Source organism: Phoca vitulina, unplaced genomic scaffold (genome assembly GCF_004348235.1).
Source record: "Phoca vitulina isolate PV1807 unplaced genomic scaffold, GSC_HSeal_1.0 scaffold19, whole genome shotgun sequence".
NCBI classification, from domain to species: Eukaryota; Metazoa; Chordata; class Mammalia; order Carnivora; family Phocidae; genus Phoca; species Phoca vitulina.
This window is the reverse complement of record NW_022589722.1, coordinates 30,609,315-30,632,851: the sequence shown is the minus strand read 5'-3', so window position 1 is coordinate 30,632,851 and position 23,537 is coordinate 30,609,315. Positions and strand designations below refer to the sequence as shown.

The 23,537-nt window shown below is 40.4% G+C and overlaps 2 protein-coding genes across 3 annotated transcripts in view; one reads left to right on the top strand and one right to left on the bottom strand.

Annotated features, from left to right (window-relative positions):
• Positions 1-5,016, bottom strand: part of RIBC2 (RIB43A domain with coiled-coils 2) — a 16,928-nt gene extending 11,912 nt beyond the window's left edge. Inside the window, exons 1-3 of the mRNA XM_032416674.1 lie at positions 4,744-5,016; positions 3,840-3,921; positions 856-1,200 (exon numbers count right to left, since the gene is read on the bottom strand). Coding sequence (XP_032272565.1) covers positions 856-1,200; positions 3,840-3,921; positions 4,744-4,857 — 541 coding nt within the window. The 5' untranslated portion in view covers positions 4,858-5,016. The remainder of the gene's footprint in view (positions 1-855; positions 1,201-3,839; positions 3,922-4,743) is intronic.
• Positions 5,017-5,183: 167 nt separating this feature from the next.
• Positions 5,184-23,537, top strand: part of SMC1B (structural maintenance of chromosomes 1B) — a 67,314-nt gene continuing 48,960 nt past the window's right edge. For both annotated transcript variants that reach the window (XM_032416424.1, XM_032416423.1), the window contains exons 1-7: positions 5,184-5,292; positions 14,176-14,364; positions 16,595-16,707; positions 16,797-17,000; positions 19,426-19,664; positions 21,592-21,850; positions 22,778-22,918. In XM_032416424.1, the coding sequence (XP_032272315.1) occupies positions 5,184-5,292; positions 14,176-14,364; positions 16,595-16,707; positions 16,797-17,000; positions 19,426-19,664; positions 21,592-21,850; positions 22,778-22,918 (1,254 nt within the window). The remainder of the gene's footprint in view (positions 5,293-14,175; positions 14,365-16,594; positions 16,708-16,796; positions 17,001-19,425; positions 19,665-21,591; positions 21,851-22,777; positions 22,919-23,537) is intronic.

The following is a 23,537-nucleotide window of genomic DNA, read 5'->3' as shown; positions in this document are numbered from 1 at the left end:
GGAGAGGAGAGGAGAGGAGAGGAGAGGAGAGGAGAGGAGAGGAGAGGGGAGGGGAGGGGAGGGGAGGGGAGGGGTGCTGGGAGGAGGGCGAGCTGCCCAGGGAGGCTGCAGGGAAACCACCAGAGAGGCAAGGCTGGGGTTGGGGGAGTTGGGAGGGTGTGAGGGGGCCTCACTCCCTGTCACAGCTCCTGTTTGGTCTTCACCAAAGCACTTCTGTGTCCTGTCACCCCGCCGGCACGTGCATGAGAGCCGTGACACTGTCCTCTCCGTTACAGCATCTTCCTGGCATGAGAAGTCGCCAGAGATCAGAAGCTGCTGGGAGTCCCCACGCAGAGGCCCTGGTAAAGCAGAAATGCTGGCCACCGGAGTGCCAGCAGGATGCGCTGGCCTTGCAGCGCCCTCCAGGAGAGAGGCTGTTTCCTGCCGTGGAGGCTCTGTCAGAGAGGATCCTGGGCCCAGAGGGTCCTGCTGAGGACATGTGACCAGGGTACCCTCGGCCACACCCCTCAGACCCTGCAGGGACATCTAGCACAGCCCTGAGACGACCCGGCTGCACCCGTGTATTCCCCAATGTCTTCCCAGCAGACTGTGAGCACCCCGAGGGCAGGGTGCATTCCAAGGTATTGTGCGCCCCAGCACCCCGCGGGAGCCCGGGCTCAGAGTGCAAGCTCAGAGCCGGTCCCCTGCACAACTGACATGTGACTGAAGACATTCAAATCCTAGAATGCAGGCTGACTCTGGCCAACGCAGCACATTAGTAGGACTTAAGAGACAAAAATGAAGCGGGGGAAAAGACCAGGGGGCCGATCTGTTGAAGAAAGTACTGAGACCAGTTTGTCCTTCTTGTTGCATTACCTGCACATCTCTGGTGGGCACGGGCTTTCTCCCACTCCCTCTGCTGTTGCAAGGACCATTCCCTGTTTTGTTCCTCCTGGAATTTCTTCCTCTCGCAGAAGTTTAAATCCTCTCCCATGAATCTCTGCATTCCTGATACTGTATTCCGAATATCATTATCCGACTGCCTAGCTGGAAGATCTTTCCTAAGGGCTAGGGGGTCTGATAGGTCAAATTCACGGCGCGTTTCTGGCCTCTGGAAGTGCTGCTGGAAGTCACTGATGGCTTTACAGAGCCTTCTCTTATCTCGCCTTTCCCGGCCTTCCAATATGCACGTGATTTTGTCATTTTGCCTCATTTCAGCAGCTGGAAGAAATAGAGCATATCCGTAAGATTAAGGTTTGGAGAAAAAATAAATTTGAATCCGCTTTAAAAAATAATTTTTAGTGATTCTAAAGTAATATAAGCCTCTGAAAAGGTAACACAACCATCAAAGAATCAGTATTCTGAATATGTAAAGAGTCCCTACAAATCAGTTTAAAAAAACCAAACAGGGACGCCTGGGTGGCGCAGTTGGTTAAGCAACGGACTCTTGATTTCAGCTCAGGTCGTGACTGATCACGATGCAAGGCAGGCTCTGTGCTCCATGTGAAGCCTGTTTAAGGTTCTCCCTCTCCCTCTGCCCCTCCCCCTCCTCATGCATGCACTCTCTCAAAACAAAACAAAACAACCCACCAAACAACCAAAGCAAAAAGTAGGCCAAGAATAGGATCAGGCAAATCACTATAAAGAAACCTGAATGATCAAAAGGCTTCTGAAAAGATGACTGGCCTTACAAGATGGGAACCATCTGATAAATTGGCAAAATATTTAAAATGCTAATAATAGCATATATTAGTAAGGACATTAGTAAGGGTAGTAAGGAAACAAGATTTCTCATTCACTGCTTGGGAGAGTGCAACTTGGTACACTTATAACTTTGGAAAGCAATTTGCCAATAAATATCCCATAAAATTGAAAACATGCACACCCAATGACCTACCATTTCTACTTCTAGGTATCTCTCACCTACGTACACTAGGGACATAATACATGGATAGTCATTGCAGCATTGTTTGGAAAAAATCTAAATCAGCCATCGGGAGGGGAATGAATAAAGAAATTGTGGTTAATTCATATAACAAAATATCATAAGATAATTAAAAAGAACATTCTACATGTAGATCACTGATTTATTTTTTTTAAGATCTTATTTATTTATTTGTCAGAGAGAGAGAGAGCACAAGCAGGGGAAGCAGCAGGCAGAGGGAGAAGCAGACTCCCTGCCAAGCAAGGAGCCCAACTCGGCACTCAATCCCAGGACCTGGAAATCATGACTTGAGGCAAAGGCAGATGCTTAACCGACTGAGCCACCCAGGCATCCCTAATTTTATTTTTTTTTTAAGATTTTATTTATTTGAGAGAGAGAGACTGTGCAAGTGGGGGGGGAGGGGCAGAGGGAGAGGAAGAGAAGCAGACTCCCTGTTGAGCGGGGAGCCAAAATCAAGAGTCGGTCACTGAACTGACTGAGCCACCCAGGCATCCCATGACTGATTAATTTTAAAAATATGTTGAATAAAAAAAGTTGCAAAAGGATCCATTCGATGTATTTATGTAAGATTTAGGTGAAATTTTAAAACACCCACACAAAATTGTATCTTAAAACACACACAAAAATTTTTATATCATCATGAATATGTATATAAATAGTACAATATTACAAGAAACATGCATGGAAATGATGTATCTGTCTGAGGAGGGAGGAGGAGGGACGATGAGGTGGGGGAGAGCTCTATCTATCTATAACTATACATACACATATGTAGGGTTTATATATATTTATGTATACATTTAAACATTTATACATTTTATATATACATTATAGCATTTATCTATCTATAGCTATAGATACACATACATACATACATATATAGAATTTAATTCTCAAAAAGAATTCTTAAAATAAGATATCTAAAGCCAGTTTGGCAAAATATTAACATCTAAGGGGGTAGTAGGTATGTATGTCCTGTCGTATTGTTCTTGTAAGTTTGAATTATTTTTAAACATAACATTAAAAAAAGGTGAACTGTTCAGAAACTAGAGAAGAAAATAAACTTCACTCATATTCTATCATTCCAACATCACCACTGCTTACATTTTGGTATATTTTCTTTCTGTCTTTTTCTAAGCTTATTTTTTTAAAATATATTTTAACATTTAGTTGATAGCCCATGGTATATACAATTTTGCATCTGCTTTTTTCTATTTAAAAAAAATCCTTATAGGGGCGCCTGGGTGGCTCAGTCAGTTGAGCGTCTGACTCTTGATTTGGGCTCAGGTCATGATCTCAGGGTCATGAGATTGAACCCCCAGTTGGGCTCCACACTGGGTGTGGAGTCTGCTTGAGATTCTCTCCCTCTGCCCCTCCCCCTGCTCTCTCTTTCAAATAAATGAATATATCTTTTAAAAAATTTAAAAATCCTATGGTGCTTTGAAAAAGATAAGCTGGAATTGTTGCACCTGATGTGGGAAAATGAATTCTATTTGAAATTTTTATCTCAGAGCTGCCACACTATCATATCTAGCTCCGAGTCAGCGCAGGGGTGTGAGTTGGGATTGTGTGTGTGTCATTTAGTGCAAGCAGTGGTCCCCAGGAGAGGGTCTGGTACTTTTGGGCAGAGAATGGTGTGTGTTTAGGGTTTTTCATAACCAGTTTTCAAAGAAAACTAATAAAATGTATATTTCCCCTCAAAATATATTTCCTACAACCCACATAGAATTCAATATCTGTTTTCCCTTTAAGAGAGAAAGAATCAACACATTAAGTTACTTAAACACAAGCAACTATGAAATTTTAAAAGGAGGAGGAGTGTGAAAATGACAAGTTTTACGTATTTGAAGACATGAGGACTGGGTCGAGAGGTACACGGCCCTAAACTGCTAGGGAGGCTTCAGGAAATGCTCACCAAAAGTTTCATGTCTAGCTTTTTCAGTTGCTTCTTTTATCTTCTGGTCATGAACCTGAACATCCCAGGCTTCTGTGTCTCCCTAGGAATGGAAAAAAAGGGGAGACAAGTTACAGCCAGATAATTTTAGTCCATCGATGACAATCCTACTTATCTTTTTTAAGCCTTGTTCCACTGTTGTCTTAGGTACACTTCAGGTCTTCTCATACCTGGATGCCTTTGCTTATAGTTGGTTCTTCAGCCTGTCCCCAGAGCTTCCTTCTCCCTTTCTCTTAGTCAATAGATATCTTCAGAACACAGCTTAGGCAACACCTCCTCTGGGAAGCCCTCTCTGATTTCCTTTCCTAGCCCCAGTCTGTGCTCCCCTGACACCCTGTGCTCCCCTCCCTCACAGCACTGATTCCACTGCATGTTAATGTGGCCATTTTAATGCTTGCCTCTCCTTTCCTCCGTGGGTCACGAACTCTGCAAGGTCAGGCAGGGTTTGCCATATTCCCCATTTCCTGGCACCAGCTCAGGCTTGCCACAAAAGAGGAACGCCACCGGCATTTGTCAGATGGGACAGACTGGAAGGAGTCCCCGGCAGTGTAGAAAATCTGGCTCAGAGAAAGGAGACCCACGCTCAGGTCTCTGTTGAGCCACTCAGGGCAGGCAAGCCCCCTCCCTGCCCGCCGCAGGGCTCCATTTGCCTGCCCCGCAGGTGAGAGGGTGCAGTATCGGGTCCGCGAAGGTCTTGCCCGGCGTCAGTAGTCAGTACAACGAACCGGCCTTCCCCAGCACACCTCGTGCTGTTTGCCGCTGTGCCCGCATCAGCGGTTTCACTGCAGGCGTTCGCCTCCGCTGTCCCGCCGCCCGCCTCCCTCGCCACCCCCCTGCACACGCCCTCCCGGCCCGGGGACCTCACCCCGATGATCCTGTCCCTGGCGTTGAAGATCCGTTTCTGCCTGCACAACTCGTTATGCCTCCTCTTGCCCAGAGCCAAGTACTGCTCCAGGTCCCTGGGCTGAGCTAGCTCCATGGCTGGAAGTTGAGAAGAAACCCTAAGGGGTTTTTAAGGCATGCGAGATGAAAAAGGAAAAAGACAAAAATAAAACTAGCCGTAGCCTAAGCGAGGGTGGTTCCCCTGCAATCCGCGCTGGCTTCGCAAGCTTTTTGTCGGGCTTTCTGCGACCTGGCCAAAGGCGCGGAGACCGGTTTCCTCGGAGACGTAAACAGACCGGTTGCTTAGGAACGGCGCGGCGCCCGCTGGGTTCTCGCTCTCCTCTCGCGAGACGCCGCGAAGCCCTTCCCGCGCTTTTCCTGCCGGCGTGTGAGGAAGCGGCTTGAGGCGCCGACGGCGCAGCCATGGGCCACCTGGAGCTGTTATTCGTGGAGAACTTTAAGTCGTGGCGGGGCCGCCAAGTCATCGGCCCTTTCAGGAGGTTCACCTGCATCATTGGCCCCAATGGCTCCGGTAACTGGGACCCCGAACGCCTCTGCCCGCCCGGCTCGTCCAGGCCGCATTTTGCCACAGGGGACGTGAGGGAGGCCTCGCGTGCGGGGTGAGGCGGTTGCTGCCCGCGGGCCTCCGGCAGCCCCACTCCGACCCCACGGCCCCGACCCGCCCTCCGCCGCCGGACCTGGCCCCTCCCCCTCTCCTCGGGACCCGACCCTCAGCCTCGGCCCTCGCCGCCGGCTGCCCAGGCTCGTCCTCCGGCCCCCGGCCCTCTGCCCCCAGCCCCCGCCCTCCGCAGCCCGCACCCCAGACCCTGACCCCCTCCCCCCGACCCTCGGCACCTGGAGCCCGACTCTCCACCCTCTGCCCGCGCCGCCGGCTGCCCGTGCTCGTTCTCCGCTGCCCAGAGCCCGCCCCTCGTCCTCCGCCCCCCGTCCGCAGCCCTTTACCGCCCCACCGTCCCCCTCGGCCACCCGGCCCTCATCCCCGCCGCCGGGTGCCTACCCTTGTCCTTTGCGCAGCCCGCAGGCGCCCACCTTCGCCCACTGACCCTCGACCTCCAGCCTGGCCCCCGGCCTTCCAGGGCCCAGACCGAGACCCCGACCCTCGGCCTCCGCCCCAGCCCTCCGGCGCCCGGCGCCGCCGCCACGTGCCTCCCCTCCCCCTCCGCCGCCGGCCCCTCACCTTCAGCTGCCCAGCCCCCGGCCCTCTGGCGCCTGGGCCCTGACCTTGGCCCCCCGCCCCCCTGTACTCAGCCCTCCACCGCCAGGTGCCCACCTTGCCCTCTGCTCTGGGCCGCGACCCTCCACCTCCACACCCAACCCCAGGTTTGACCAGGGCCCTCCCCCCCTGTGCTCTCGGGCTCCCAGTGCTTTGGGAGTTTCTTCTCCAGCCCTGAGCCCTAGTCACCTCTTGTCATGAGCATGGTTGACATAATTATAAAGCCGGTTCAGGAGCCCAAACTCAGTGACAGTTCACCACGGGTTTAACTTGGCTGCTTACACTAGCGAAGCCCAAGACAAGTCACAAAAAACAAGACAGAACCGCAGGTAGGAAGTTGACCTGCCCACCCTGGAGTTAGTCTGTGAGTCCCGGTTGAGGAAGGCCTCAGTCAGGGTCGGTGCTGGGCACTTACTGCTTACGTTCAAGCGGTGAAGGATCTCGGTTCCTTTGGAAGGTCAGTCGGGCGGGGCCTTCCCCCTCTGCCTTTTTGAAGTGGTCAGAGGGGCCAGTGTCTGCGAAGTCTGACACTGCTGCAAAAATCCTCTTTTTAAAGGGATTTAATCAGTCTTAGGCCTTTGCAACCTCCTTTGTTCCTGCTGGTCATCAGTTCTGAGTGTGTCCTGAGCTGGTGCTGGTCCAGGTGACATCTGGTCTTAGCTGCAGTGCTCTTACCTGCTACCTCATTGCCTGACACAGGCCCCTGCTTGACAGGGGTGACTCCGTCTTGCTACGCCTTTCCTCTCCACCCCCTTCCTGTTCTCATCCAAAGATTAAGGGACAGAGAGCTGAAGGAAATAATTGGTTTTAAGGAGCCTTAACAACTGTTTGGATTCAAGGAACCTTCTACACAGGAATTTTGTAATAATAACGGCATTCGTGGAGCTTTTACCAAGTTTCTGGCATCCCTATTTCAGTGCTCATAAGTGGGTGTTATCCCATTTTGTAGTATAGGCAACTGAGGTTCATAGGGGTCAGATGACTCTCCAAGGTCACCCAGGAAGGGGCAGAGCCTGGACTTGAGTTCAGGCCTGGCCAGGCTCCCTACCGCACTGTGGTAAGATCCATAGATGTAATGACCCCAGCAGGTGGAGGGTCTAAAATGATAGTTACTTGGAGATTTTTCCTAACTCAAATCTTTGTGCCGCTCTCAGGCCAGATTGATTCCGTTGTCAAAAAGACATTGAAAAAAGTAAGGGTAAGTATACAATGAGTATATCCACTCATTTATCAGGTTAGTAGGCCCACCATCAGTTGATTTTCACTTTTTAACGGTGATTATGTGAAGAGTTGCTCAATTATATTTTGTACTTCCAACAGTGTAATATTTTGAATGAGTATTTGGGTAAAGTCTTATACTGCAGTCAGCCTAAATTACTTGCTCACTGCCGTTCAAGATCCGGATAAAGTGGTGTTTTGACCTTTTTTAAACTAGTGCCAAACGTAATTTCAAAATAATCTTATTTCTTTTCTTAATTCAACAATACATATCGTGATTAACAATATATCTTAAGGTTATCGTGGAAATGCCTTTACAACTTCCTCTTGTCCCACATGCCCTGGAAGCCCCATTCCCCTCCTGAGAATCACTGGTAACCCAGAGACTTTACTTAGAACCATACAAAGCCAGTCATGGATTATTTCAGCATTACCTTTAATATCATCTCTCCACAACAATTTCTGGTTTACTTACTGCTGAATTTTGCATGGGCTATTCACATTCTCCTTCTGTACAATGGCCAAAACTCAGTATAATACTAATCCATGACTAATTTAATGGGTGATATTCATTTATATTCATTTGAATACTTGTTCATAAATCATCTTTTTAAAAATCTTACAGAATTACCCATTTAGGTAGATTTTATTAAACCAACTGATAATTTTCTGTTATACTCACTCTCTTAAACTTCAATTTAGCTAGTTGTCATTCTTTTTGTAATAATTTCTTATTGCTACCACCTGTCAAAAGTTGACATGTTCTCGTTTGTTTTTAGTAAATCTAATGTTGGTTTTTTTGTAGGTAGTGGGAAAATTTCATCTTTAATCTTAACCTTGATGTTTTCCACTCAAATTTAGCAAATAGTTTTTGTGTATATATAGTATTTTTTTTTTTTTTTTAAAGATTTTATTTATTTATGTGACAGAGAGAGACACAGCGAGAGAGGGAACACAAGCATGGGGAATGGGAGAGGGAGAAGCAGGCTTCCCGCGGAGCTGGGAGCCCGATGCGGGGCTCGATCCCAGGACCCTGGGATCATGACCTGAGCCGAAGGCAGACGCTTAACGACTGAGCCACCCAGGCGCCCCTGTGTATATATAGTATTAGAAGCAGAAGAAGATACGTATAATAAGACAGCTTCTGCTCCCGAGGCATTGGGAGTATAAGAAAATGACACACTTATTGAAATAGAAGTCCCGATAACACTGTTTATGGAACTTTAAGCAAGGAAAATTCTAGATCTGATTTAGGGAGGTATGGATAGGAAGAGGTAAAGATAAGGAAAGGTTTTCTAGAGGACTTACCATTTGAGCTGGCCCAAAGAGTAAAGAATATTTTTCTAGAGATTTGTGAGTCTATTTGTGGGACAGTTAATAGCCCAAATTGTCAAGAATGTAGTGCATGTGTAGGGGAGCAGCGGTGTATAATGTTGGAATCCTAGGGTAAGTACTTGCCAGGGTGATATATTTAACTTTATGGAAAAAATAGACTTTGAAGCAGAGACTATTTAGCAGGGAAGTTCCATAAGTGTGCCTGAGTCTAAGGCTATCCTCTCCACTTGTGATTTACATCCTGCTCCCTCCTCAGTTCTTTGCTTCTGTGATTATCATTCTCTTTTGGATTGTATCTTCCTCCCTTACTGGATAATTTTCATTAGCAATAATACATGCCTTATTAACACTCTTATGACATAGAAGATGGATAGTTATATGAAAAGAAAGTATAGTACAATGTTAATTGTAGAATTTAGTGGTAAATATATGGGTGTTTACTATGAAATTCTTTCAACTTTCTTATGTGTTTGAAAATTTTATAATGAAATGCTTGGGGAAAAGCCCTTGAACTTCACTGTCTTTTTAGGCTGTTGCCCCATTTTATCAGTTCAAAAAAACTCTGAACCATCCTCAGTGCTCTTGATTCAGTTTTCAGTCCCAAGCTCCACTGAAATAACACTTACCTAGGTCACCTTTGACCTACATCTTGTAAGAGTCAATGGCCAATTTCCTTCCTCATCCTGTTTGACTTATCAGTGCTATTTCATTCGTTTAAAAATAATGGAATGCCTAGTATGTGCCATGCACTGTTCTCATCAGTAAACAGATAAAAATCCCTTCCCATATAGAACTTACGTTCAAGTGCACAGAGACAGACAGCAAAATATGAGAAGTATATAGAATATTAAAGTGTTAAGTATTAAGAAGAAAAATAGAAACGGGAGGGGAATCAGAAATGCTGGGGTTGTTTTTAAAGAAGTTGGTCAAGGGAAGCTGTTGCTGTCTAGGTTGCATGGCAGGTCACATTTCATCTCTCCCTTGAGCCTCTTTGCTCTTCTGACTTTGTATCCAACTAGGTTTTCTCCTGTTTCACTGGCAAGCCTTCAGTTATTGGCTGCTTCTCCCCTGGATCTCTTAAGCACGGGAGTCCTCCCACCCCCTGGAAATATATTCTCTGTCTGTGTCTACCCTATGTTCTTTTCCCAGGTGATCTTATTCAGTCCCATAGCTTCAAATACCATCCTTATGCTGCTGACTTTCAAAATTATATATCTAGGGCTATAATATTCAGCATTTTTTTTTGGCTATTTATAGTAGACATGTGAAATAATCAGCGGTGCCTGGCTGGCTCTGTTGAGTTCAGGCCCCATTTTGGGCATAGAGATTACTTAAAAATAAAATCTTAAAAAAAATACTATAATCAGAAAGAATAGTAAATTTCCTCTCCCCTACTTTGCCCAAACTTGTTTCTTCCAAGGTCTTACCTACTCAGTAAGGGGCACCATTTACTCATTCATTCAGACCAGATACCTAGAGTAATTCTTTATTCCTCCTTCTACACCCCACATCCCTCATCTAATCTTCTATAAATCCTAATAACTCTACGTCTGAAATACATCCTGAATCCAGTTGTTTCTTGCCACTTTTCACTGCTATCACTCAGTCAAAGCTGCTAGAGCTCTCATTTGGACTATTGCTATAACTTCCTAACATGTCCCTCGGCTTGCTTTCTTGTCTCTTTGCAATTCATTCTCACAGCATCAGATTGAGCAGTTAAAAAAACAAACTAAAAAAGTAAATCTATAAATCTGAGCACTGCCCAGCTTAAAACTCTCCAGTGGCTTTCCCCTACACTTGGAATAAAATCCAGTATTTCTTACCATGATCCACAGAACCCTTTATAATCTGGCCCCTGTGTATTTCTCTTCTCTAATATTCTCTTCCCCCATATTTACTATGCTCTAGTCAGAAATGCTTTTTTTTTTTTTTTTTTTGCCTTCCTTACATAGACCAATCTTATTTCTGTTTCACAGTCTTAGCATTTGCTGTTCCTTGGACTTCAGATTGCTTTTCTCCCAGAGTTCCAAGTTCCGTATGGCTGCCAACTAAATGAATTCTCCTTCATCCTTATAAATTCTCCCTGTCACACCCAGAACATTACCAATCTGAGCCAATTCTACCACCTTAATAATCTTGTCCTCTTCCCTCTATTCCCACTACTATCACTGTTTCAGGCTCTCATCATTTCTTCCTTGGATTAATGTAGTAATCTTTTAGCTGAGTTCCCAACCTTTGGTCTTACCCTACTTTAATCCATGTGCCACACTGTTATCTCAGTAATCTTCATCTGTTCCCACAAGAAAAAAGATCCATTTTATTTCTTTTTTTTTTTAAGATTTTATTTATTTATTTATTTATTTATTTATTTGAGAGAGAAAGAGCATGAGAGGGGGGAGGGTCAGAGGGAGAAGCAGACTCCCTGCTGAGCAGGGAGCCCGATGTGGGACTTGATCCCGGGACTCCAGGATCATGACCTGAGACGAAGGCAGTCGTCCAACCAACTGAGCCACCCAGGTGCCCGCATTTTATTTCTTGATAGATGAGGAAAAAGCATTTGAAAAAATTCAATACCTAAAAGGTTGATGGGTTCAAATTAAACATTTTTGATTAGACTCCATCATAGGTGATGTTGTATACTTCACACTGTATTACATCACATAATATCTATTTGTTTTACCACTAGTGGTGCTAAGATTGACCCCTGGATTAGGGTGGTGACAGTGATAACTCCGCTGTACAATTAGTTTTTCCCTTCTAATTAGTCTAGTGTCCTAGTGTTACTAGTGTTACTTTGACATTAGACAAATGTTCCTTATCCACCATTTACCCAAATGTTTTTTTAAATTTTATTAAGTTTTCAACTTTAATTCCAATATAGTTAACATACAGTGTTATATTAGTTTCAGGTATACAATATAGTGATTCAACAATTCTATACATTACTCAGTGCTCAGCATGATAAGTGTACTCTTTAATCCCCATCGTCTCTTTCACCCTTCCCCCCACCATCTTCCGTCTGGTGACCATCAGTTTGTTCTCTATACTTAAGTATCTGTTTCTTTTTCTTTTTCTTTTTCTTTTTTTGATCTGTTTCTTGATTTGCCTCTTTTTTCCCTTTTGTTTTGTTTCTTAAATTCCACATGAGTGAAATCATGGTATTTTTCTTTCTCTGACTGAATGACTTCGCTTAGCATTATATTCTCTAGTTCCATCCATGATGTTGCAAATGGCAAGATTTCATTCTTTTTTAATGACTAATACTGCACTGTATATACATACCCCATCTTCTTTATCCATTCATCAGTTGATGGACACTTAGGCTGCTTCCGTATCTTTGCTATTGTAAATAATGCTGCTATAAACTTCGGGGTACCTGTATCCTTTTGAATTAGTGTTTTTGTATTCTTTGGGTAAATACCCAGTAGTGTGATTACTGGATCACAGGCTAGTTCTATTTTTAACTTTTTGAGGAACCTCCATACTGTTTTCCACAGTGGCTGCACCAGTTTGCATTCCCACCAACGGTGCACGAGGGTTCCTTTTTCTCCACATCCTCACCACCACTTGTTATTTCTTGTGTTTTTGATCTTAGCCGTTGTGGCAGGTGTGAGGTGATAGCTCATTATAGTTTTGATTTGCATTTCCCTGATGATGAGTGATGTGGAGCATCTTTTCATGTGTCTGTTGGCCATCTGTGTGTCTTCTTTGGAGAAATATCTGTTCATGTTGTCTGCCCATTTTTTAATTGGATTATTTGCTTTTTGGGTGTTGAGTTCTATAACTTCTTTATTTTAGAAACTAATCCTTTATTGCATATGTCATTTGCAAATATCTTCTATTCAGTAGGTTGTCTTTTAGTTTTGTTGATTATTTTCTTTGCCATGCAGAAGCTTTTTATTTTGATGTAGTCCCAGTGGTTTATTTTTGCTTTTATTTCCCTTGCTTCAGGGAACCTATCTAGAAAAATATTGTTACAGCCAATGTCAAAGAAATTACTGCATTTGCTATCCAAAATTTTTTTTTTTAAGATTTTATTTATTTGTTAGAGAGAGAGACACAGTGAGAGAAGGGAACACAAGCAAGGGCAGCGAGAGAGGGAACACAAGCAGGGGCAGCGGGAGAGAGAGAAACAGGCTTCCCGCGGAGCAGAGAGCCTGATGTGGGGCTCGATCCCAGGACCCCAGGATCATGACCTGAGCCGAAGGCAGTCACTTAATCATTGAGCCACCCAGGCGCCCCTAAATGACCATTTCTTAATTAACTTTCAGTATCCCTTTTTGCAAATGCAAGCAAATATATATGTATTGTTATTTCTAGCCCCTCAGTTCTTTATGCCAAAGTTTATTTTAGCTTTTTACAATATATGCTGTTACAAACTCTTTTTTTCACTTATTACATCCTCTTCTGTCATCTTTCTGCTGTGTAATTCTCCATTGGGTGGCTGTTACACAGTTATTTCAAGTATTCCTTTAATTTCTAGACACTTGAGTTGTTTCTGATCTTTTTCTGTTAGAAAAAACCTATAATGAATTGCATAACTATGTATTTTCCATTGTATAGTTGTACACATATATCAGGGAGGTAGATTTCTGGAAGTGGAATTGCTGGCTCAAAAGATGAATGGATTTAGATAAAGGGTTAGTATCCAAAATATATAAAGAAGTTATAGAACTCAACACCCAAAAAGCAAATAATCCAATTAAAAAATGGGCAGACAACATGAACAAATATTTCTCCAAAGAAGACACACAGATGGCCAACAGACACATGAAAAGATGCTCCACATCACTCATCATCAGGGAAATGCAAATCAAAACTATAATGAGCTATCACCTCACACCTGCCACAACGGCTAAGATCAAAAACACAAGAAATAACAAGTGTTGGTGAGGATGTGGAGAAAAAGGAACCCTCGTGCACCATTGGTGGGAATGCAAGCTGGTGCAGCCACTGTGGAAAACAGTATGGAGGTTCCTCAAAAAGTTAAAAATAGAACTAGCCTGTGATCCAGTAATCACACTACTGGGTATTTACCCAAAGAATACAAAAACACTAATTCAAAAGGATACAGGAACTCCCTCTGCCTTTCCTTCCCCTCTTGCCCTTCCCCCCACTCCTGCATGTTCTCTCTCTCAAATAAATAAATAAAAATCTTAAAAAAAAAAAAATAAAAGGCTCAGGCCTGCTGTATAACTTTTCTGTACCACCAACTCCTACCAATCATAAATATTCTAGCAACCTTATTGTCTGTGGGAATATCTTGGATATAGTTAGCCATTTCTAAAAGTATGTGATAGTTAATATTCATAAAATGAGAATAACTGAAATTCAGAGATGATTTGCCATAGTATAATATTTAATAATGGAAAAGGGTTGGGGTTTAGATCCCCTTATTTAGATCCTTAAATTTAGGCCACTTAATACTCTACCCTAGCTGCGTAGAAGAAACCAGTGATCTACATAAAATTGTTCAGGCACATGCATCTTAAATATAGACGAGGCAGTACTATTGAAACGTGTATTGGCTATATTTCACTTCCATTGGTGGCCTGGTTTATTTGACTCTGGGTAAGGTTTTTTATTATTAAGAAGGAATAACTTTTTCCTCTCTCTTTTCTTTCCCAGGAAAATCTAATATAATGGATGCACTTAGTTTTGTAATGGGAGAGAAAACAGCTAATTTAAGAGTGAAAAATATTCAAGAACTCATTCATGGAGCACATATTGGAAGACCTGTCTCTTCTTTTGCAAGTGTGAAAATTGTGTATGTGGAGGAAAGTGGAGAAGAGAAAACATTTACAAGGATTATCCGAGGTATTTTTTTGGTAGATAATTGCTTATGAGTCATTTGATTTTTCAAAAGTTAAATCAGATCATCTGTTTTTTTCTTTTTTTGAAGGGTGTGATTTGTTATTCCACTAGCATAGTAAACTAGTGATTTGGGGTTTTTTCCCCGTCTTAGATGGCAAATCTCAGAAGCAAGTAATAGAACCTGTTTGATCCTCCACTAAGAGTCTTCTTTAAGCAGATGGATTTGTTCACATTTCCCTGCTGTCAAATAGCATTTTTCTACCTGGTTATTAGGTTAAAATGAAGGAGGTTCTCTTGGTATGTGTATCTAGTTTTCTTAGTGAGGAGCTGATTATGTGTATATTTTTGGTTTGTATTGAAAGTTTTTCTACCACCAAATAGCAACTTGAGTGAAATATTTGAATTTTATTTTGTAATTATTCAGTAAACGGATTTCATGAATAAACCCATTTCCTGAATAAGCAAGATTGAGAGTTGTTTACGTGTATCTTTTCTATATGCTCAGAGTTTATAGAGCCTCCATAAAATAGGCATGTCTTGGTTTTGTTTTTTTGTTTTTGGTATTTCATTCTGGTACACTAGAACATGGTCTTAATGTTCTAATGTATAAATACTGTCTTATTAACTTTTCCCAGATTCAGTCACTGATAATTCTGGAAATACTTATACCTTAGTGTGTAACTTAAGTATTTCACCACATTACCACATAGATGCCTTTATTGGTGAGTTTTCTCACTTCCTTTGGGTTTTTATTAAGAAGTCTCTGTTACAGTGAAGATTCCCTAGCGCACTCTATTTATCTAATAAATCATCATAATTTATGTTTTCCTATCTTTATTGAGGTATAATTGACAGGTAAAAATTGCATGTATCTAGGGGCTCCTGACTGGCCTAGTCAGAAGAGCATGTGACTCTTGATCTTGGGGTCATGGGTTTGAGCCCCACCTTGGGCCTAGAACTTACTTTGAAAAAAAAAAGAAAGAAAGAAAGAAAGAAATGCTAATTAAAAAATTGCATGTATTTAAGGTATACATCTATGTTTTAATATACATTGTGAAGTAACCACCACAATCAAGCTAATTAAATGTGTATCACCTTACATGGTTACTGTTTTCTTTGCATGTGCATGTGTGTGTATTTTTGTGGTGAGAATACCTAAGATCTACCCTCATCGCAAATTTGAAGTATATAATACAGTATTGTTAACAGTAGTCACATTGCTATACATTAGATCTCCAGAACATACCATCTTGTGTAACAGAAACTTAGTAACCCTTGACCAACATCTCCCCGTTTTTTTCTCCTCCTGGTCTCTGGCATCCACCATTCTATTCTCTGCTTCTCTGAGTTTAACTATTTTAGATTCCACATATATGTAAGATCATGCAGTATTTCTGGACTCTCTGTTCTGTTCCATTGGTCTCTATGTTTTTATGCCAGTGCCATACTGTTTTGATTACTGTGACTTTGTAACATATATTCAAATCAGAAGTGTGGTGCCTCAGTTTTGTTCTTGTTCCCAGCCCATCTGTCTTTGTTTGTGCTGCTATAACAAATAGCTTATAAACAATAAAAATTTATTTCTCACTGTCCTGGAGGCAGGAAGTCCAAGATTAGGTCGCCAGTATTGTCTAATGAGGGGCTGTCTTCTGGGTTGCAGACATCTCATTATGTTCTCACATTGGTGGAAGGAACTAGGGAGCTCTGTGGGGTCTCTTTTGTAAACCCATTAATCCCATCCCTGAGGGTACCACAGTCACAACTTAATCACCTCCCAAAGGCCCCATCTCCTAATACCATCACTTTTGGGGGTTCGGATTTCTACATATGAATTTAGAAGGGACACAAACATTCAGACCATAACATCATCCTATTTAAAATTGTAATGCCTGTTCCCCAACAGAGAGACTTCCATATCCCTTTCCCAGCTCTTTTTTCTCCTTAGCACTTAACATTTTCTCATGTGATATTTATTGTAGTTACATATCTCATTTTTGTCTGTCTGCATCATGGGGTATAAACTTGAGATCCACACTTTTGTCCATTTTGTTCACTGCTGTAGAATACTCCTTGCCATATTTGTTGACTAATTATATGCATTTATTAGTAACATGTATGTTATTGCATAACTAACCATTTCAATAAGAAAAATAATTTTACTAAACTTTGAAAGGTTGTTGTTACAGGTCTGGTATTTATACTTCCAATAGTAGTTTTTATTCTTTTATTTTAGGGGGATGCTCAGAATTTCATTTTAATGATAATCCGGTGAGTCGTTCTGTGTACATAGCTGAGTTGGAAAAGATAGGCATAATAATCAAAGCACGGAACTGTCTAGTGTTTCAGGTAAGGAGCTGTACTAGTTTATTTCGTTCATGATTTTAAAAATATATCCATATATTTTATATGTTGATGTGCTTTACTGTTTTTAAAAGGGAACTGTAGAATCAATTTCAATGAAAAAACCCAAAGAAAGAACCCAGTTTTTTGAGGAAATCAGCACTTCAGGAGAGCTTATAGGAGAATATGAGGAAAAGAAAAGAAAGTTACAGAAAGCTGAAGAGGATGCACAGTTTAATTTTAATAAGAAAAAAAATGTAGCCTCAGAACGCAAACACGCAAAATTAGAGAAAGAAGAGGTAAGGTTGTGATGGTGGAACCAGTAAGTTTTGGATACAAAGACTTTCTGTCTGTTAGCATTGCTAGGTATTGGCTTGGGATTACTAACAAGTTTTAAAAATAATGTAAGACAAAGAAAGCCCACTATTCATTTAAAATAAACTTTTTGATGTAGTTTCTACTGTTTTTTTTTATTGTTTTGTTTTTTTCCTTAATAGGCAGTACAACCTCAACCACAAAAATGTCTGATTTTACTGACTAAAAATAAGCTTGAGGGGTTTATATCTTATATGACAGAGGCTTTCAACTTTTGGATCTTATCCCCTTACTTTCTTAAAAATTTATAAGGTCCCCGAAGAGTTTGTGTTAATGTGGGTCATATCTACCAATATTTATTATATTTGAAATTAAAACTGAGAAATTTTAAGAATATATTTTAACTGTCAATATTAAATTATGATAGTAAACATTATACATTGACATAAATGACATTTTTATGAAAAATAACTGCATTTTCTAAAACTAATTAGAAAGGTGACATTGTTTTACATATTTATAATATCCTTAATATATGACTTAATAGAAGAATCTCCTATCTACTTCTGTATCAAACCTTATTTATGTTAAAGCCTAGCAGCTTTACCCACCATTGGTGCAGGTGTCAACACAATGAAAAAAACAAATGAGGTCTTAATGTTATTATGAAAAGAGTTTTGACCTCAGGAGCTCCCTAAAAGGGTACTGGGAACATCTAAGAAGCCATAGACACACTTTACAAATACTGTTCTGTGGTATTTCTTGGTGCCCTTCACAATGCCTAGTATAGTGCCTTATTTATGGTTGATAATTTTTTGCACTTAGAGTGATCTTTGTCAAATGCACATCAGATTCTTTCTCTTGCATAAAACCTCTATCAGTGCAGTGCTTCTGTCTAGTCTGCCTCCCCAGCCTACTTACATGGCCCCTTACCCACCTCTCAAGTTTTAGTTTCCTCTACTCTCCCACCCGCTGACCTTTACTGTTCATTGAACATAATGTGCTCACTTCGAGCTCAGAGCTTTGGCTGTTTCCCCTGCCTAGATAGCTGTGTGCCTGACGTTTGCATGGCCAATACTCTCTCATTCAAGTTGTCATTGAAAAGATACTGTCTCAGGCAGGCATTTGTTATCCATACCCCAATCTAAGTTGGTACCCCCTCCCTGGTACTATTGCATTACCCTATTGTTTCTTTTGTAACATATATTGCTGTATGAAATTATCTTGTTTATCATGTTTGCTTGTTTACTCTCTGATTCCCCCTCCCCCACCATTAGAACAACTAGCTTAAGTGCTGATGTGAGCAGGGAGTGTTTCCATCTTCTTCTCTACTACATTCCCAGCAACAAGGGTCAGACACATAGTAGGCAATCATTAATATTTGAAGAATTAACTGAAAGGTGGATGTGTTTCTCATTGTGATGTTTCTCTGTTTCTTCATATTTTTACATGTGTGCGTATATCCTTGGTTTTGTTAGTGGAGGGGGCGGTGTCAGTGAAAGACTATGATATTGATAACGTACTGAAACCGTGTATAGACATGTAGAGTTGCAGAACTTTAAACTTTATGAGGACAGTTAGAATCATTGAATTTCCTATTTTTTACAATGTCATGGCAAATGGCTGTTTACCTATTACTTGGAATACATCGTTGATTAGGAGCTTTCCCTTCAAAGCAGCCCTTTATTCCTTTATTAATAGTACAAATGCTAAGGAAATTCTTCCATTTTACATATATTTTAGAATTGTAATATTCCTGTTAACAGAAAAATTACATCTTATAGCAGGAATTTTACCTGGAATCCTTGAATTTATCATGATCTCAGGGTCAAGAGATTGAGCCCCTCCGCAGACTTGCATTCAGCAGGGAATCTGCTTCTCTCCCTCTCCCTCTGCCCCTTCCTCAGCTTGCATGCATGTGGGTGCACACATGCATGTGCTCTCTCTCTCTCAAATAAATATCTTTAAAAAAATAAAAATAAAGTTGCTAGGGACCTTACAAGTCATAGAGCTTCCTTCAGTTTACATATTAGGAAGCTGATGTCAGAAATATTAATGGACTTGCCATACTCTGAGGTCAAGACAGAAATGGGACAAAGACCAGGTTAGCAGGTGCCACTTCATTGTTCTTACCACTGAGTATATGAAAATAAAATCATATACTAGTTTACTGGTTTATTATAAAACTGTATCCAGAAACCTCCAAATAATGCTACTTTTGACAAGAATACTGTTTCTTAATTACATAAGTAATTTATTTCACAAATTTAATAACTTGTGAATAATAAATAATAGATAATAAATAATTTAATTCCTTAGAGATCATTTTTTGATACTATTGTTGAGTTTATGAAAAGTCACCTTAAGTATACTCCCTTTTAAGTGTTGTTGAATTGTACTGTTTTATAGGCAGAACGTTACCAGAGTCTCCTTGAAGAACTGAAAATGAACAAGATACAATTACAGCTTTTCCAACTATATCATAATGAGAGGAAAATTAATTTCCTGAACACTGAGTTAGAACGTGTGAGTAGGGACTTGAGTGTCACAAAAGAGTCTCTTTCTCGTCATGAAAACATAGTGAAAGCCAAGAAGAAGGAACATGGAATGCTAACCAGACAACTACAACAAACAGAAAAAGAATTAAAGTGAGTTTTTAAAAATAGTTATTAACAGCTGGATTTTATGTATATTGGTAGAAAAAATAAAAATATAAGTGACACTTTGAAAGTTGATTTTTTAAAAAAACTTTTTACTTTGAAATACTTTTAGATACACAGAAAAATTACAAAGATAATAAGAGTTCCCTATTCTCTACACTCAATTTCTCCTACTTTTCACAATAATATGATACATTTGTCAGAATTCATGAACCAGTGTTGAGACACTACTATTAACTAAAGTCCATACTTTACTCATGTTTTCTGATTTTTCCCCAGTGTCCTGTTTCCGATCAAGCATACCACATTACATTTAGTCATCGTGTCTCCTTAAGCTCCTCTTGGCTATGACGGTTTCTCAGCCGTTCCTTGTTTTTGGTGACCTTGATAATTTTGAGGTGTATTGGTCAGGTTTTTTGGTAGAATGTCTCTCAATTTGGATTTGTCTGGTAGTTTTCTCATAAAAAGGTAAGGTTTATGGATTTTGAGGAGGAAGGCCATGGGGTAAAATGTCATTCTCATCACATCAGGAATGTCAACAGATAATCTGTTATATGACATACTATCTGTATAATACATGATAATATGAAACTGATACCACTGTTGATGTTGGCCTTCTCTTGCCTATCTATAACCTCCATTCCAACAGCGAGAAACCTGGCTTCCACATGCTGCTGTTCATTTTATTTTTTATTTTATTTTTAAATTTTATTTTATTTAAATTCAATTAATTAACATATAGTGTATCATTAGTTTCAGATGTAAAGTTCAGTTATTCATCAATTACATAGAACACCCAGTGTTCATTACATCACATGCCCTCCTTAATGCCCATCACCCAGTTACTCCTTCCCCCACCCACCTCCCCTACAGCAACCCTCAGTTTGTTTCCTATGATTAAGAGTCTCTTATGGTTTTTCTCCCTCTCTGGTTTTGTCTTATTTTATTTTTCCCTCCCTTCCCCTATGATCCTCTGTTTTGTTTCTTAAATTCCACATATGAGTGAAACCATATGATAATTGTCTTTGTCTGACCAACTTATTTCGCTTAGCATAATACCCTCCAGTTTCATCTAGTTAAAAATAGAGCTACCCTACGACCCAGCAATTGCACTACTAGGTATTTACCCAAAGGATACAAATGTAGTGATCCGAAGGGGCACCTGCACTCCAATGTTTATAGCAGCAATGTCCATAATAGCCAAACTATGGAAAGAAGCCCAGATGGCGATCAACAGATGAATGGATAAAGATGATGTGGTATATATACACAATGGAATATTATTCAGCCATCAAAAAGGATGAAATCTTACCCTTTGCTGTTCATTTTCAATTCCAGTAATCATACATAGCAGTACCAGAATTGTTAACACATATCCTCATGGGGATCAACTTTAGCAACTAGAGTATAATGCTTATGTACAATTCCTTTTGTTTTAGTTTTATAGACGTGACTCATTTTCAAAGTTATTTATGTTAGCACTTTTCTCCCCACCCCCTTCAGTAAGGTGGTTTCATACATTGGTAATGTAGTAGATGCTTTGGTTATATTCCATCTAGGATCCCTTGACCTCCTAAGTGAGCTTTTCTAATTTGCACACATTACATTAAGCTTCACTCTTGGTGCTATAAAGTTCTATCGGTTTTGACAAATGCATGATGTCATATGTCCACCATTATAGTATCATACAGAGTAGCTTACCACTCAGAAAATTCCCCTGTGCTCCACCTATTCAGTCCCCCCACCCCCCACCCCCACCACCAGCCCCTCCTCTGGAAACCACTGATCTGCTTACAGTCTCTGAAAGTTAATTTTTAGAATTTATTTTTAAATGTATGATTTGATCAAAAGAACTTCCTTCCTTTATATAGTATAGATTTAATTTACTTTAAAGCAAACTTTATTTTCTTTTTAGATCGCTTGAAGCACTTTTAAATCAGAAAAGGCCTCAATACATTAAAGCCAAAGAAAACACTTCTCACCACCTCAAGAAATTAGACGTGGCTAAGAAATCAATAAAGGACAGTGAGAAACAGTGTTCTAAACAGGAAGATGACATAAAAGCCCTGGAGACAGAGCTGGTTGATTTAGATGGTGCATGGAGAAGTTTTGAAAAGCAGGTTGAGGAAGAACTCTTATACAAGGGGCGAGACATTGAACTAGAAGCCAGTCAGGTGAACAAGTCAACAAATGAGAAAATTTTCATTTCTATAATTTCAGCTTCTTAGAAACAATTTAAAGAATGTTCTCTGATATTTTGAGAGATTATCCTCAGACAATCCTCATCTAAATTATGGGGGTTGAAAATTTTCAGTCTATATTCGGAGTCTAAACTTAATCTTTATAGACTAGGCTATTTTTACTTTATAAGATTAGATGGCATTATAACATTTGTGAGTTAATTAAAGTCATAGCAAATACTTCAACAAGACTACCTGGTATCATTTTGTAAAAAAATTACATAATTATGTTCTTATGTTTTTAATGTAATAATTTTTTCCTTATGAATATTATAAAAACTTAAAAATCAGATATATGTGGCTTTGAAGAAACATGACCGCTTAATTGGCAGGAGGGAAGTTGATTATTTGAGGTGGTTTAAATGTGGTGGTGAATTAATATCCAATTTGGTATGTAAGGTTTAATTATAATAAATTAGTAGTAGATACCCAAGAATTTGTAATTCAGAGTTTTTGAAAGTCTCTCAACTGAATTTTTTATCATTTATTTTTCAGTAATCTTATGATAATCTTACATCACGATATATATACTAAAATAACTGTGACTATATAAATAAAAGATGTAATTTTATCTGAACTCCTCTTGCTTTTGGACTATTAGTTTTAATCTCCTTTCTAAGAATTTCTTACAGAGACGTTATAAAGTTGGTTTTGAATACCTTATTTATCTTTCTAAGCAGTTTTAAAGAAGAAGAGGTTCATTTTGGGTTCATATTATCTTACCTGCAGAAGATGGCAAACTATCATCTAATTTATATAAAACTTTTGATAAGATTAATTATCTGCTAGTAAATAGTATCTTAAAAACTTCCTCTCATGCTTCTTATGTGAGTTAGTAATATTTAAATGCTCCTTCTACAGCTGGAACATTACAAAGAACTTAAGGAACAAGTGAGAAAGAAAGTGGCTATAATGACCCAACAGCTGAAAAAGTTGCAGTGGGAACAGAAGGCTGACAAAGAAAGACTGGCGTTTGAAAAGAGGAGGCATGGAGAAGTTCAGGTACCTTGGTTTGTGCAGTCATGACTGGAAACTATTTCAATGAAATTTTATTCTCTTTTCATATCAGCTTTTCAGTATATAAATTGATTTACACTAGACATAAGCAATTAATTTTAAAAAATTCTGGATTCCCTGTTTTGCTGCTTAGTACCATTCAGGTGTTCTTTTATCATGGTCTAAGGTAGAAGTCGACAGTGCTTTCTTTCATGTATTTGGTAAGCATTTTCTACACATCTGTGCAGTGACGGGCAAGGGCAGACCATACAGCTTTTGTTCTTAGATGTATTTTAGTCCAGTAATGTGAGGAGGAGGATAGATAAAGGGAAAAAACAAACAAGTATCATAACAGAGGTGAATGCAGAGTCCTATGGAAACATTAAGGACACAGCCCAAGAGGAGCTTGATGCTCTACACGGGAAGTGACCAGCAAGACAGCATGATCCTGTTCCCCACCCTGAGTAAGGCAGACCTGGTTTCCTGCCAGTCTTGTTCTGTCACTGACCTGTGTAATCTTGAGAAATAACTAAAGTATTTAACTTCTCTGAGCTTTGATTTCTTCATGTGTATGATGAGGACAGATGTGTCTACCTCATAGAGATGGGCAGGTTGAACAAGACGA